Genomic DNA, 15,717 nt, shown 5'->3' on the forward strand with positions numbered 1-15,717 from the left:
AGAAAATTCTGTTAAAAAAATATATGAAAACATGTAATGCATAACTCATGCTTCAATGTCATGTGAAATGTGAGCATATCTTTATTTTTCATACATTATTATCACTTTTTATATTAATAATAAACTACTAAGGCTATGTGTAACGGAGAGGCTATGCAGCAATTGTTTATCATTTGATCAGTTCTATAAAGTGCTTCCTTTGTTTAGATATTGACACAAGTTTCAAATTAAAGATAGTTTAACCATTTCGGATTAATGATCAAAATAGAACATATATACCAAATGTTGTATTCAACCACCAATGGTTAACCTATGAGTTAGTTAGTAGTACATAAACAAACACTCACTCCTGTATTCATTCCTTTTCTACTCATTCGTCGACACCATACGTTTTTCCAAAATAACTGTCAACTAACAAACCGGCCATCATTCTAAGTTCGTCATTTTCGTGAAACTGAAACCGTTCTAGTGCATCGATTCCACCTGCTTTTTCAACAAGCTTCTGACCCTCACCATTTGGCATCCCTCTTAACACCTACATATTAATAATGTTATTATCATTTGTCAAATTGATTAATATTCAAACACCCAACTTTGGTCAAAAAGTCAAACTTTGAAAAAGATTGTTTTTTTAGGTAAAAAGATCGATTTTTAGATAAAAACTTGGTTATTTCGATACAAATCAGACCAAATTTCGGTAAAAATGTCAGTTTTTAGACGAAAAGTTGGTTACTTTAAATAAAAATTAGACCAAATATGGAATTTGGATACCCTTTTTGCAAAATCATTCAACTTTTTTTAAGTTATGACTTATAACCGTTAACAACTTGTTTTGAACGTTACCAGCTCAATGAAGTGAAGTCCAGTTCGGGCAGCTTCAAGGTCAGCTGGCCTGACGAGATCAATGAAGCCACAAAGACACCCGTTTCTAACGAACAAGACCAAATGGTCCAACAATAAGGTGGGCATGCCCAAGCCATCCGATGGAGCCACACAAAGGTTGCCCAAAACATAAGCCACCTCTTTTTTAATGTCAAATGACGCACTAGCGAGAAGCTGCAATAATAATGAGACTGCTTCACTTTTAAATATCAGTTGCTTGTGTGCAACCGAGCCTGCAGCTATGTTTGATAGCACCCAAGCCGCTTCCTGCAAAAAAATTATTCATAATGTAGAATGGTAGACGTGACACAAATATGTGAATTTTATATAGTTGTTCGATTTATATATATATAATGGATTGAGGTTTTATGCCTTTAGAAAGTATATTATTTCAGTAACAATATGTTCAGATATCAGATTTCACTTTTAGTCCTCAAGTAACAATAATTTGTAAAAAAAAATAAATTAAGGGGTATTTTTGTCATTTCACACCACTTAAACGTTTAACTGTCCATCCATGTTAGATTTAGACCAGTGGTGTACTTTCTCATACTTCGACTCATGTGACCCGTTACCCTTTTTAACTACCTTTTTTACCCATTCGGCCCGTTTGAGATAAAACATAACCAGAATCGGCCCGTTCAAAAGCAAAAAGGGTCAAAAGTTGACCACATAAAAGAAAGTATACCTTTTTCAAGAAGCGATGCTCACTCTTTAAACATTTACTCAACGAACGTATTATACTTTCTACAAATATCACAAAACAAATAAGTGAGGTTCCCTTAAATAAATAATAAATAAGACAATTTTTTGTGTACACTATACATAAGAAAAATTATAGCGAGTACTAGCATACAGAATTCACCTGTAATTTCGTGTTGAGGGTCAAGAACAACATTTGTAGTGTAAGCATCGCCCGACAATAGATTACCTAAGCTCCTTAGCAGCTGATATCATAAATCAATAAGATATCAAAAGTGGCAGAAAACGTGTCGTTTTTATAAAAAACAGGTTCTTTTTCATTTATATTACCGGAATTGTTGATTGCAAATTATTTGACGCGGCTAATCGGTCCACGAGAATTTGAACAATATCAGTCTTCATTAGCATATTTGTAGCAACATCTGAAAGAGCCGATAAATACACAACCACCCACGATACTTCAATTGCTAATTCAACGTCCCTGTTCAATATCATAGCATGTGTTAATTTTTAGAAATATATACACAGAAAAAAATCTACACAAACAGCTAAACGAACAGTGTTTTCTTGTTATTGTTGATTTAGAAAATGAATGTGTTAATGTTCATTAATGTTAGTTAGCTAGCAGTGTAAGCAAACGGTTCATGAACGTAAAGGAACATAAACGGATGAATATAACTGAACATAGACGAACGAATATAAAGAAACATGACACCAATTAAAAGTAAACGTATGACATGTTAGTTTAATAAAACTAGACTAAACTGTAACGGGCCTAAAAATTTACATGAATACATAAACGAACAAACGTGAACTAACGATCGAACGTGAACAAACATAAACAAACGAACGTGTTCATGTTCGTTCGTTTAACTAAATGAACAAAAAGTTTTGTTCATGTTCGTTTATTATTTTAATGAGCATAAACAAAAGTCCTGCCGAACGGTTCATTAAACATTTGGTTCATTAAACAGGTTTCTTGACTTAGTTGCCTTTAGTACTGTCTAAACCAATACAAATAGGGTCTGTTACGTTTTCTATAAAAGATAACTTTAGTCTACAGATATTCCAAAAATAAATGTTCTTTTTCTATGCAACAACTTACGATTTCTTCAAATGTCGAAGAATGGCATCTACCACTCCATCAATCTTTATAAGTTCTGTTGCAGCATCCGGGTCCGGTCTCTGCATCCCCAAACAAAAAAAATGTAATTAAAAAAAATATTAATATAATTTCATAAAAACTGTTTCTTTACAGAAAGTTCTCCTTTATTTACAGACATGTGACTGAAAACTGCAAAAGACTAATGTCTGAATCTTTTTTGACCATCAAGAATATTCAGTTATTCAGTATTAGCCATTGATCCAGTAACCAGTTGATGCGACTGTGGGTCCCATTTACTCAACGCTATTTTTATCTAAAACCATAAATATAAAAACCTTGATTAAATTCGATAATGCCCACGCAGCGGTTCTGACAGTTGACTCGTTATCTGGAAGCATCATTTTTGCAAGCGGTTTCAAAGCTCCTTGTGAAATAAGAAGATCTCTTAGTTCATCACTTTCGCCTGCAACGTTTCCTAACGCCCACGCACATTGTTCGTTAACAGATAACGAGCTTTTTTCTGAAAGTAAATAAATTAATATAATAATAATGTTAGTAAAAAGTTACAAGTACATGTGAAAAACATCAGGTGTCGGTAATTATTTAAGCTAAAGTGCATAATATGTCCTACAATAATGTGTCTTTTCCTTTTTAAGACATCCCACATCAAGTTTTGGTTTTTCTTAGTATGAAAAGATTCTCTCCCCACTTTCTGAAATTAGCCCGTGATAATGAGCAAATAAAGATGCTTATCATTATCATGGTCCCGCGTTACTTAAGGAAGCATGCTAGATACACATATCATATCCAAAAGCAAAAAAAAGTAAAGCTAATATTGAAATGTTACAACAATTTTTGATGTTTTTTGATAATTGTGTCATTTGCAAAGACGGAAAAAGTCAAGTGGAGCGTATGAAATCCATATCAAATGAGACTTTTACTAAAAATACCCCCTCAAAAGTTATTTATAATAAAATAAAATATAAACAAATGAACTTACAAAACATAAACGAGCGTAAATGAACGAACATTCACAAACATAAAGGAAGAAACAAGACATGCGTTCATGTTCATTCATTTAACTGAATGAAAAAAAGAAAATATTCATATTTATTTGTTTATAAAAAAACGAATATCCCATCGACTGAACGTTCGGTTCGTTTACAGGCCTGGTCACTAACCTCCAAGATGAGCAATAAGTAATGGCAATGTTGGTAATAAAGCTTTGGTTTGTTCTGGCTCGCCAGCAGCTATGTTTGTAAGACACCAAGCGGCTTCAAGCACCTGCATTATGAACATACATTGTATCTGTTAATTATAACTATTACTAGTTATTATTAGGGTTTAGCTGACGTGCCACTTATACATAAATCAGATCACATACAAAATTCCATAAAAATATTTCTTTACACATTTCTAATGAAATATGTGCCTAATAGTTTAAAAAAATGGTATTTTTTCGGTTCAGGTTGTTGAATGTCACTTATACCGAAATCATAACACAATCAGAATTCCACGAAACTATTTTGTTACACGTTTCTTGTAACAAAACACTCTTTTCGGTTATAAATAATAAAATAGCACGAGATAAAGATTATAATAACCTGTTCGTCTTCAGAGCCAAAAGATAGACATTGAGCAAGTAAAGGTATAGCTCCTGATTTAAGAGCAACTTCAACAAATGGAAAACCGGATCTAGATAACAACCGTCTTAACTGACGAAGCACGTTCACTTTCTTTTGACCCGCATCTACCCCCCTAAAGAAAATTAACCATTAATGATCAAAGCAAAGAACTTGAACACGTATCACATGTTTAAAAAATTATGATTACTTGAAAAAAACTGCAAGCTTTAATTCTTCAACAGTTTTAATAGTCTGAGATTCCAAAACCGGTGGTTCTTCATCAATCATCATTTCATTATCCGTTTGTTCATCAAGATTAGTAACATTAAACCCTTCTCTGCACAACCGTTTGGATCGAAACATCGCTTCTCTTCGTTCCTTCGCCACCGAAATCGCAAGCTGTCGTCTCCTTTGTACAGCAGCATTCCCAACTATAATGTTAAAATTAATCAAATTAGCATATTATTACCAATAAAATATTTGTTAAATGCATCATAATCAGGGATGAAAACGAGCCAATCCGCTCGTGACTCGTGAGCTGCTCGAAATCGGATCGATAAAAAGCTCGAAACGAGCCGAGCTTTTTCGAGCTTTAGCTAACCCTCAAATAAAGCTCGTTTAGTTATCGAGCTTGAGCTTGAGCTCGAGCCTTGTATGGAAAGCTTGTTTAGGCTCGTCAGCTTTAACGAGTCGCGTGTAATTTTAATTTTTACCTCTTTTGGACTTCTGTGGATTATTTCACAATTGCATAGCCGAGCTTTAGACTCGTTTAACTACACGAGCTTGAGCCAAGCTTTAGGCTCGTTTAAGATATTACACTAGCTTAGGCTTGTTTAAAGTTTTTCTTAAAACATATAAAAGTAACTATAAATTAATTAGTATTAATAAGTGAGCCAAGCCCGAGCTTGAAAATACTACTCTGAGCTCGAAACGAGCCAAGCTCGGGTCATTTACACCCCTAGAATTATAATATGACCAGATTCACTTATAAGATACTACACGAGCTCAACCCGAGCTTAGGCTCGTTTAACGTCTAACGTTTTTTTCAAAATAATTAAAAGTAATTAAAAATGTATATAACTTAATTAATAAATAATAAACTAGCCGACCCCGAGCTTGAAGAAAAACGACTCACGACCCGAGCTCGAAACCAGCCGAGCTCTCATAAGTCAAAACGAGCTGGTTCGGGCTCGGCCCGGCTCGTTATGACCAGAAATTAATTTCCCCCAAATTTAAACTTTCAAAAATTCAAATAAAGACAAAAGGAAAACCTAAAACTGATTCAAATAAGAAATTAAAAATGGAAGTTTTAATAATAATAAGAGAAAAGATGCCTGAATGTTTGATAGGTTCTCTGCGATGAGAAGCTGGTGATTCACCGGCCATAACTCCGACTACTCAAACCCCACAGAGAGAGTATTTCAAAAGAAGCCAACTCTACAGTAGTTGAATATTGCTCATATAACCGATTAAAGATGATTATTATTATTATTATTATGCATATTTTGTCTGTGTGTATATATATAGGCGCCCCTGATTTTGTTGTTGTCCAGGATGGAAAAGAAAGAAAGTATGAGTTTTTTAAATGGGTTTAACCTTATTATTATTATTATTATTATTATTATTATTATTATTATTATAAAGTTATGTTATTGGATAGTGGGTTTGGTAGATGGTCAAAAATGCACCCTTTGAGGTAGACAAATATTAAATATATATATATATATGTGGCTTTTTTTATGACCCAATAAATATGATGTCAACAATGGAGAATTATATTACCATTTACCACTTGTGTTCATAACTACTAGGCCAAGTGTTAGTGTTTTAGAGGGTGGCTAGATGTACAAACTGGTTTAAAACTTAAAACTGGTTTAGGTTGAAATTGGTTTGGTTTAGTTAAAGAAAGTTGAAACCTGGTTATGATTGGTTTAAGTTTCGGTTTGGGTTAAAATCGGTTTCTTGACAGGGTTACGATCGGTTTCGGTTCGGGTTTTGACTGGTTTTGGTCGGTTTCGGCTCGGTTAACTGGTTTTTGTGGAGAAAATTGCAAACTGGTTCCAAATTGGTTTCTATATAATCGGTTTCAAACCAGTTCAGTTTCGGTTCGATTAACCAGTTTCTTAGTCAGGTTTGGGTTTTGACCGGTTTTTACCTGGTTTCGGCTCGGTTAATCGATTTTGGTGGAGAAAATAACAAACCGGTTCCAAACCTCGTTTTCAATCGGTTTCAAACCGGTTTCTAAATAATCGGTTCAATTATCAGGTCGGTTTGATTAATTAGTTAATTGCCCAGATCTAGGTCGTCACTCCCTGCCATTTTTTCCAACTTTAATATGAAAAATCATTACACTTGATGTAATGTGGCGTCCAAACAAGGATTTATCTCATTGGGCGCTAACTAGTAATGGCGCCAATGGAAAGAGGTGTGGGTATAACCAATTTAGAAGTCATCCATAGACTCCGAGAACCTCTAAAGAGTTCATTGACTTTTAACTGGCAACTTGGAAACCTTTAAACTCAGAGAAATCATATGAACGAGTTAAATTTAGAAGTCCATGAACTTTGAGGAATCAGAATGAGAGAATTATGAGTTAGCATATTAAACTCAGAAGCAACGGTTCATAGGCCGCGTATCTACTCGGAAGCATGATTCATAATTCATAAGCTATAAACCTAGTTCAAAAGGTCACGGTTCAACTAACTTTGAATAATCATATGAGTGTTGGTTTTTAAATGTATAAGTGTACAGGTCCATGTGTGGTATTAGAGCATAGCGCCCCCACCTCATGTACTATTGGCAGGAAGAACTTTTTGGCAGGAAAGGGGCGCTTCAAACATAGCGCCTAAACCTAATTTACCTAACAAAAACCCATAGCGTCGGCCACACCGCCCACCAGGGTGCTATGGGGCACTTTAAGCCCATGAAGGCGCCCACTACACTTGGTCTACTCCATATTGGTTGAGAGTCAAAACTTGGGTTATAAGGTTATAAAACATACTTGCTTCTTACTTGTAAACCACTCCATTATTCGTTTAAGACACACATGTCAGTTTAATATGATTAGTTCTTTCTAGTTTCTTATCAAACTCATACACTTAGTACTTAAGAATCAGTATTATGTTCAACTTATATACAAATTGAACACATTTACCTCTTTGTGTAGCTCTCAACGAGGAGAACCCGAGCCAATAAGTTATTATTAATATAGCTCATATATAAATATGTTTATATGTGTGTAACTTAGTGAAGAGTACATAAATAGAGTATACATAAATACATGTTCATTTAACAAACGGTTATTTAGAGTATACATAAATACATGTTCACACAACATCATTACCAGGCATCCCTGTAAGGATAAAGACACCAAAAGGGATAATCGAGCTATGAGTCATGTCGTTGTCGGGGCCATGGCACCGGTTGTTTAAATATCGAAAACCACCGTTGGACAACCCTAGAACAACATACGGGTAGTTATTAGGTACTAAATAGCCGGAAAAACAAAAGAGTTTGTGAGATCTTACCTTTGCTGCCACGATTTGTTTGGAAACGAGACATGCAAGGCTTTAATTGTTACAACTGCCTTGGGGGTCTGGACATAAGACCGACAGTTGGTAGTTGTTTTGCGCTATTTTGTAGCGGAAAAACATTTCATTGTAAAACAATTTACATTGTAAAACAATATAATACGTGATTTTAAAGGGGAGTTAAATACCTTTCATCAATTACAAATCGTTTAATATATATACTATCTTTTCATAACACATTTAAATGATTTTCAAAGTTCTAAAGCCAATAGATTCTCTCAACTGTCCAAAGAGTTGTTATCCCTTCAACATTCTATCCGTGCCAACCCCTGTTATTGATTACTTGAAAAAACTTTTTTTGAAAATATGTCAACATATGCCGGTGAATAACGCTAGACTCAAAATAGTGCTATGACTGGTATGAATAAGTAATCAAACATTTGAACATATTTGAGTGATAACTCAACACACAGTGGTGTAATTTTAAATTTTCAAACTCAAAAAAATGACCCATTTTAAATTTTCGACGTGATTCGGTTATATATATATACTCATATGTTACATATTTCATACGTAATATTTTTCTTTTCTAAAGTTATTTACTAATATTAATCATTACTAATATATATATATATATAAATTATAACACTCATGATTTTTTTTCTTTATTCAAATATCACATAAATAACATTATTAATGTATAACCAAAGTGCATCCTTTTAATTTAGTTATGTCACATTTATTTTTGTCACATTTATTTTTACATAAAGTTATTTATTTTTAAAAGATGAAAAATATTTTCCTTCAACATTTAAATTTTGGTCAAACCTCCTTCCCCAAATCACTCTCCTAATCAATTTGTTCATTAAAATATTCTCAAGAGTAACCTCCTCATTTTAGTATAAATAAGAACTCGCTCTCACCCCTTTCATTTTTTGCACCATTCTTTGAAAATTTCAAGAAACTTATTTCATTATTTTTCCATTTCAAAGTTAGGATTTTAATTATTCAGGTCTTCTTCATCTTATTTCTGTTTATTTTAATTCTTGTTCATACTAGTTAATCAAATGATCACATGACCATAACAAAATCATATCTAGGAATCCACGTAATCCATACACCATGGTGTATAGGGTGGATGAGATAAAGAACACAAGGAGATGATCGATTACGCGAATGTCACACTTGAAACGTTCTTACATCTTTATTTATCTGTTTTGAATCTTTGTTTTTTTATTCAAATGACCCAAGGATTTTTGATGATATATGCTCATAAATGTTATATAATCATATAAAAAAAAAGTCCATAATTTAATTTTATCAAAATCCTTTTCGAAATCGTTAAAATGTTGCTTTTAGTAATATTTCAGTTTTGACATTAGATATAGTTGTCAAAGAAATAGACATATCTTGTTAATAACAAACTGAAAAAGTGCAATACCAGATTCTATGATACACTTCATTGATATACGGTTCTAAAAACTATTTTTACGCATTTTAATTCATTCGTATGAATTCGTAATCAATATTTTATAAACAGTGCGCAGATTCGTACCCTCTGATTTACATGGTTGTTTTGGCCAATTTAGGTTACGAATTTGTAAAACTTTTCTAAATGAAAGTTGTTCAAAACATTCTAATTAACTAGACTGGAAAGTCTTGATTTATAATAAAATTGTTTGATATTTTAAATACCTTAAACAAAACAGAACAGTTTCCTGTCCAAAAACCGATTTTGTATTTCATCTTCCTTTTTGATCTTTTCCTTTCCTTTCCTTGTTTTTATCTTATTATTTATCGTGGGACCATTGTGGAAATTCAAGACATTGCACATGGCACTCATAATCTTAAGTCTCTTCACCACGTATTCCCGAAAATGATATGGTTCATTAACCATATCGTCTATAAATACAAGTCTAGACATACAGAGCCAACTATACCTTTCTTTATTTGACAAAATGCTTGTTCTCCCCGCATCTTGGATTGGGTTAAGAGTTAGAATATATCCATTTAAGTTTTCAGGAAGGGTGCTGAATATCCGAATTTAGGCATGCAGTTTTGTTACCACTTGTTGATAATGAGAGGACTCACGTGTGAAGTATTCTCGAGATACCACCTTATTGTTTTTGGTGACTTTGTTGAAATGATATGGCTGTAGATCCTTAGACGGGGTTAAGGTACCACATCTTCCGAATCACAGTTCGATAGAGGCCACACTCGAACAATAGATCATATTAATTAAGATGAGTTCATTTTTATTTGCCAAAAGAAATTTCTCTAAATCATAATAAAATACATGTGTTGTTAAGAAAAGAATAAATTGTTATTTTTGCCCTTGTGGTTTAAGTCTCATATCTCATTCAACCAAAAATGGATTTTTGTGCGAATTATCCCATGATGTTTATTTTTATACGGTTTTTTTTCCCGAGGCTATAAAAAAAAAGAAAAGAAACTTACTATTTATAGCCTCAGAGGCTAAACCACAAATAAAATTATACGTCACTAGTTGATTCGCAGAAAAAAATTTATTTTGAGCTAATGGAGCATTTTTTTTAAAGGTGTATATAATATAAATGAATAAAAACAAAAAAAACACTTATAAAGAAGTGAAGAAGAAAAACCTCAACAAGTAAAAGTAAATCAAACAAGAGTGTCTATTTACTCAATATATATATATATATATGGGAGGATTATTTTGAGAACCATGATAAGTTGTAAGAACTTTAAGAACTCAATATGGACTACACATTTAATTAAATGAGTATGGAATATGTGGTTGAGAATAAATCTGATTAAAAAATGAATCAAGAGAGAGAACAAGTATTTTTGATGATTACACAAGTTTAACTGTTAGTTACACATGTGTAATAAGTCGATTCAGTGTGTAAAAAAATACCGTAATTTTTTTTACGTTACTTACACTTACGTATTATATGTATATAAAATAAATTTCGAAAAAAAAAATTGTTACGTTAAGTTCTTTCGAGTTCTTAAAACTCAAAGCGGTTCTCAAAAGAAATCAATCCTATATAGGGGAGTGATATTTTGAGAACTTGATGAGTTGTAAGAATTTTAAGAACTCAATTTTGGACCACACATTTAATTAAATGAGTTAGAATATGTGGCTGAGATTAAATTTGATTAAAAAATGAAACAGGAGAGAGAATAAGTATTTTTGTTAATTACACAAGTTTAAACTCTAGTTACACATGTGTAAATAGTCGATTCAGTGTGTAAAAAATTATAGTAATTTTTTGTACATTACTTACACTTACGTATTACACACGTGTAAAAAAATTCAAAATTTTTTTTGTTACGTTGAGTTCTTTCGAGTTCTTAAAATTCAAAGCAGTTCTCAAAAGAAATCAATCATATATATATACACACACAAATGCAACATTTAAAGAGTGTCCTCCAAAATTCCAACATTGCTGATCAAGTTTGGGTGGCTGGACCACTTTTGCAATGAAATGCATCTCACCACCCAAAAAAGATGTGTAAGATGTCGATGGTTTGTACCACCATCACCGTCCCTATACATTTAAAACCCATTGCCTCAGTCACTCATACTCAAGAGATGGAGCTAAAGAATAGTATCATAACTCTCTTCATCATCTTCATTCTCCTCGTTGTGCCCGCTCTATCCACAGGTTTTTTCGGTTTCCTGAAACTTCACACACAAACATTTTGCATAGTTAGTTATATATGCAGGCATAGGTGATTTATAGGAGTATGTTCTGTCGTTTAAAAAATAAAATAAAATTATCGGTTACATGGGTGGAAGTGTGACACTCTTTAGGGGCCAGATCACACCCCCTCCCCCCCCCCCCCCACAGTTCTTGTGTTCGAAACTTCTAAATATACTCTGTATATTTTGGCAAATATAGCTTTATATATTTCCAGTATTATTTTAGGTTTTGAAATGGTAATATATGATTTTTGATAGCCTAAACCAACTCAATGAACTGGTTTTTATTTATTTATTTATTTATTTAATTTTATTTTATTGCGATTTATTTGGTTAAAAAATTGTTATTTTGTGTAAGTATTTTTTTTAATAATTTCGGCCCCCGATTTAGAATTTCAAGTTCCACCGCTGATCAGTTATACCGGAAATCGTGTTTTGATTGTTTTGACTTTTGATGGTTGAATTGAATATGTGTAGGTCGAATGAAACTGAAAACTGCAAAACCGAATAATGAGATTTACGAGATCGATTACAAGGGACCAGAAACTCCGCCAAACAGATCCACAAGACCATCATTTGAAAATGCAAGAAAGAAGGTAAGATTCATTAAGCAACATACAATTAGAGTGTAGTGAAAAGCCTTGTGCATTGATGGTTATTGATGATTAGGTAAACAAGGTTCATGGATGACAAAAAACTAACGATGTACATTAGATTGATTGTGGATCACAAGGTTTATTTACACTTGTTTGGGTCTAAATTGGTATTGTAATTGTTCTATATGCATTCATGAGTATAATTATAATGTATGGTTTACTAAAATAATGTGTATCGATTAATGTTGTTAAAATACTTATGATTTGAAAAATAAATTAAACCAACTTTACAACTAAGTGTCTAGTTCATCATCTATTATAATATTTTTAAATTATTATTTATTATAAGTTTGTTTATTAGTTGCATCTAAAAAGTTTTATAACCGACCAATTGAAAGCAAAACTCAAACCTCAAGTTTATCACCGACAAAATGATTTTTTTTTCTTTTTTCAATTTGGTTTAATAAATTATAACTAGTATTTAGGCCCCGTGCTTTGCAACGGGATTGTTTAACTGAACAATAAAAAAATATGTAAAAACGTTAAATCACAAACGCGTTGCAGGTCGATGTGAATTCAGTCTATATTGGCTCACGGAATCACAACAAAATCACAAAAAAGAAAGACGGTACATTACAACTACGAATCGATGTGAATTCAGTTGGTAGCGGTGGTACCGACACTAACTCGTAAACGTGTGCTAAAAAAACATATTTTAAATGTACAATATCAAACATCGAAACACAAATAAAAACACATGTGATAATGGGATATTTGTAAATAATGTAAGAAATTACAGTCATTTTAAAGGTTAACTTTAAAATATACCAAAGCATACATTAAAATATTCGTTTAACTGATAAATAAAACATGTAATATTGACACGCGCCTAAATTAAAGGTACAAAATATAGTTTTAAATATTATAATAGTTGAAAAGAAAAGTAAAATAAATGAAAGTAAAAAGCATTTCATGGTATGAGGAAAAAACATATATGAATAACATATAATAAAATAAAGGTTTCAAGTAATATACCAATAAAAAGAATTTAGTCTTTGCTTTAATTGTTATAGTCTTGTATAATAAAAGTTTAAAAGAATAAAAGACATGCACTAATAAACTACATGAAATTGAATAGTAGATTATTGAGAGAACCAAGTCTCCTTTTTAATATATATTTAATAATAAAAAGACGTCTCGTTCTTATAAGGTCTAATGTATTTTACAATTTACAAGTCTAACACCGAATCTATATACCCATGCCGTTATAGGGTGTTTGTTCCTTTAAAAATCAGGTGGTCATATCAAATCATTACAAATACAAGGTTAAAAGATTTTATGTAAAAAAATTGTTGTTAGAAAAAAGACCGAATCTATATGTTAAGCAAGGATTTGTGTCATCACCCATTCGTTTTTCTTTGCTTAAGGTTTCCAATGTCAAATTAACAATTAACAGTTTGTTTAAATAATCTACAAATTATTCAAATTACAGATTTTTTAGGTCCATGTTATGTAATCACAGAAATTCTGAAAACATTCTAGATGGAAAAGAGATGAATTTTCGATATGTGCTTAGTTAGCAGAAAATTATAAGTGTCTTTCTTTCTTAATTTAACGAAAGTTAACATTAAACTCTAAAATTGTTACAAAATAAAACTATGGATCTCAAAGCTATAACTATTTAATGATACAGACTTTTAAGAAAAATATATATTATTTTATAAATCAAATGAGTGTATTCAACTCTTTAAAATATAATAAAAGTTGCTAAAAGGTTGTTTTCTGCGCGTCACTTCATAAATTGACAACCAAAGTTTTGTCACTGTTCCATTTGACTCAAATGTGTTGGAACAGTGGGTTTTTCATTTTCCTATTTTATATTTATAGTTAGATTAGTCGGACTGAAGCATTGAAATTAATATACGCGGCATTGAAATTAATATATGCGTGCGGCATTGAAATTAATATATGCGGTTAACATCATATTTCAAAATAATAACTTGGGTAATTAAGGTAGTTCCAAAAGTTGTTTAAAAATATAATAAAAAAGTAAATAATAAAGAAGCAATAATCGGGATCTCAAACCAGTTCAAATCCGAGCCAAAATGGAGGCTTTATCTTGTCTGTGTTATGCTAGATGGTTTTGACTCTTGTGCGGCGCGACTGGTGTCAAGTGGCATTAGGGAAGAATGTTTCTTCGAGGATGCGTTGAGGACCTGGGAACTAAGGGTTATGTCATTCGGGATAAAACTTTCGGGGGGTTCCAAACCGGGGTAGGTTGCAAGACAACATACGACCACCCAGTCATATCGTAGACTATCGCGTAGGCCTGTAATTGAACCGAACGAATACAAACAAGGGTGTGTTCGTGTTCGTTCATTTAACTTTAAACGAACAAGAACACTTAAACGTACACATATTTTGTGTCAATGTTCGTTTATTAAAAATGCAAACAGACAATTCACGAACATAACTAAAGATAAACATAAATGAACACAGACAAAAATAACTGAACACATTTAAAATAAGGGATATTGGTTTTTAATACTCATAACTTTCTCTCATTGGTAGATAACACTCTCAACTTTCGATTTGTCACCCACCCCACTCCCAACTTTCACCCTATTTTTCTTTACCACTCCTCGTCCAAATGAACACTAACCTCGTTAATGTTTTGGACTAAAAATGTCATTCAAATTAGTTGAGGGGGTGAAAAAGAAATTTAAATTGTTTAACATATACCAAATTTGCCTTCAACCAACCCTAGATCAAGTATCACCACTCCATCCTCATCTATTACCACCACCGCTACACCTCTGGTTCAACACGAACCCATCTACAACATATCGATTTGAAGTTATCTTTTATTAGCCGGAAAACGAGTTGTTGGTTTCCGGCGAACACCATATCCATTATTTCACCGCCCACCGCCCCAAAAACGCAACCCCCGCCCCCCACCACCACCAGTGTCTCACCCAGCCACCTTCCGGGATTGCCTACATGCCAGAAAAACGAGTTGCAGGTTTCCAGCGAGCACCATTTTCATCATATCTCCACGGTGCACAATCTTCATGATCTCCATCACCTTTTTACACCTCTGAACCATCTCCATTTTCTGAAAGACGAGATAGCCGGTAAACTCAAATTCATCGGAAAAACGAGGTCGCCGGAAATGAAGGTTGTTGAGGTTGTACAATTACCACCGTCCCCGTCTTGTCATTGTATTGGGAGTTCGTCGAAGAACAGGGAAGCCAGACCAGATCGTCACCGGAATTCATGGCAGACCATATTTCTTCCTCTCATCGACTTTCTCTTTCTATGATTGACAATCTCTTTCTCTCTTTCTGGTAGCTTATGTGTGTTAAAAATAAAAATTCTGTTTACCCCCTCAACTAATTTGAATGACATTTTTAGTCCAAAACATCAACGAGTTTGTGTCCATTTAGACGAGGAGTGGTATAAGAAAATATGGTGAAAGTTGGGAGTGATAGGCGACAAATCGAAAGTTGGGAGTTATCTACCAATAAGGGAAAGTTTGGAGTATTAAAAACCAATATCTCTCAAAATAAACACAAATTAACAAATGTAA

The 15,717-nt window shown here is 32.9% G+C and overlaps 1 protein-coding gene across 1 annotated transcript; it reads right to left on the reverse strand.

Moving 5' to 3' along the window:
• Positions 1–310: 310 nt before the first annotated feature.
• On the reverse strand, positions 311–5,867 carry LOC143605358 (importin subunit alpha-9-like). Its single transcript, XM_077081508.1, has 11 exons — positions 5,649–5,867; positions 4,523–4,745; positions 4,294–4,447; positions 3,871–3,973; positions 3,025–3,209; positions 2,690–2,769; positions 1,915–2,065; positions 1,748–1,829; positions 1,571–1,629; positions 844–1,149; positions 311–535 (listed from the first exon to the last, which is right to left on the reverse strand). Exons 1-11 carry the CDS (start codon positions 5,698–5,700, stop codon positions 371–373), a joined length of 1,560 nt encoding a protein of 519 aa, XP_076937623.1. The 5' UTR covers positions 5,701–5,867; the 3' UTR covers positions 311–370.
• Positions 5,868–15,717: the final 9,850 nt, after the last annotated feature.

This window comes from Bidens hawaiensis, unplaced genomic scaffold (assembly GCF_021521415.1).
Source record: "Bidens hawaiensis isolate Kalapana, Puna unplaced genomic scaffold, B.hawaiensis_p1.1 tig00002123_1, whole genome shotgun sequence".
In the NCBI taxonomy this organism is placed as follows: Eukaryota; Viridiplantae; Streptophyta; class Magnoliopsida; order Asterales; family Asteraceae; genus Bidens; species Bidens hawaiensis.

What these genes read in the sequence shown, in the direction of transcription:
- LOC143605358 (XM_077081508.1), bottom strand. Translation starts at nt 5,700, where the DNA reads ATGGCCGGTGAATCACCAGCTTCTCATCGCAGAGAACCTATCAAACAT. An exon ending in CATTATCGAATTTAATCAAG is followed by an intron (nt 2,770 to 3,024) that starts GTTTTTATATTT and finishes TTGGGGATGCAG; the next exon opens with AGACCGGACCCGGATGCTGC. An exon ending in AGCATCGCTTCTTGAAAAAG is followed by an intron (nt 1,150 to 1,570) that starts GTATACTTTCTT and finishes ATTTTTTTGCAG; the next exon opens with GAAGCGGCTTGGGTGCTATC.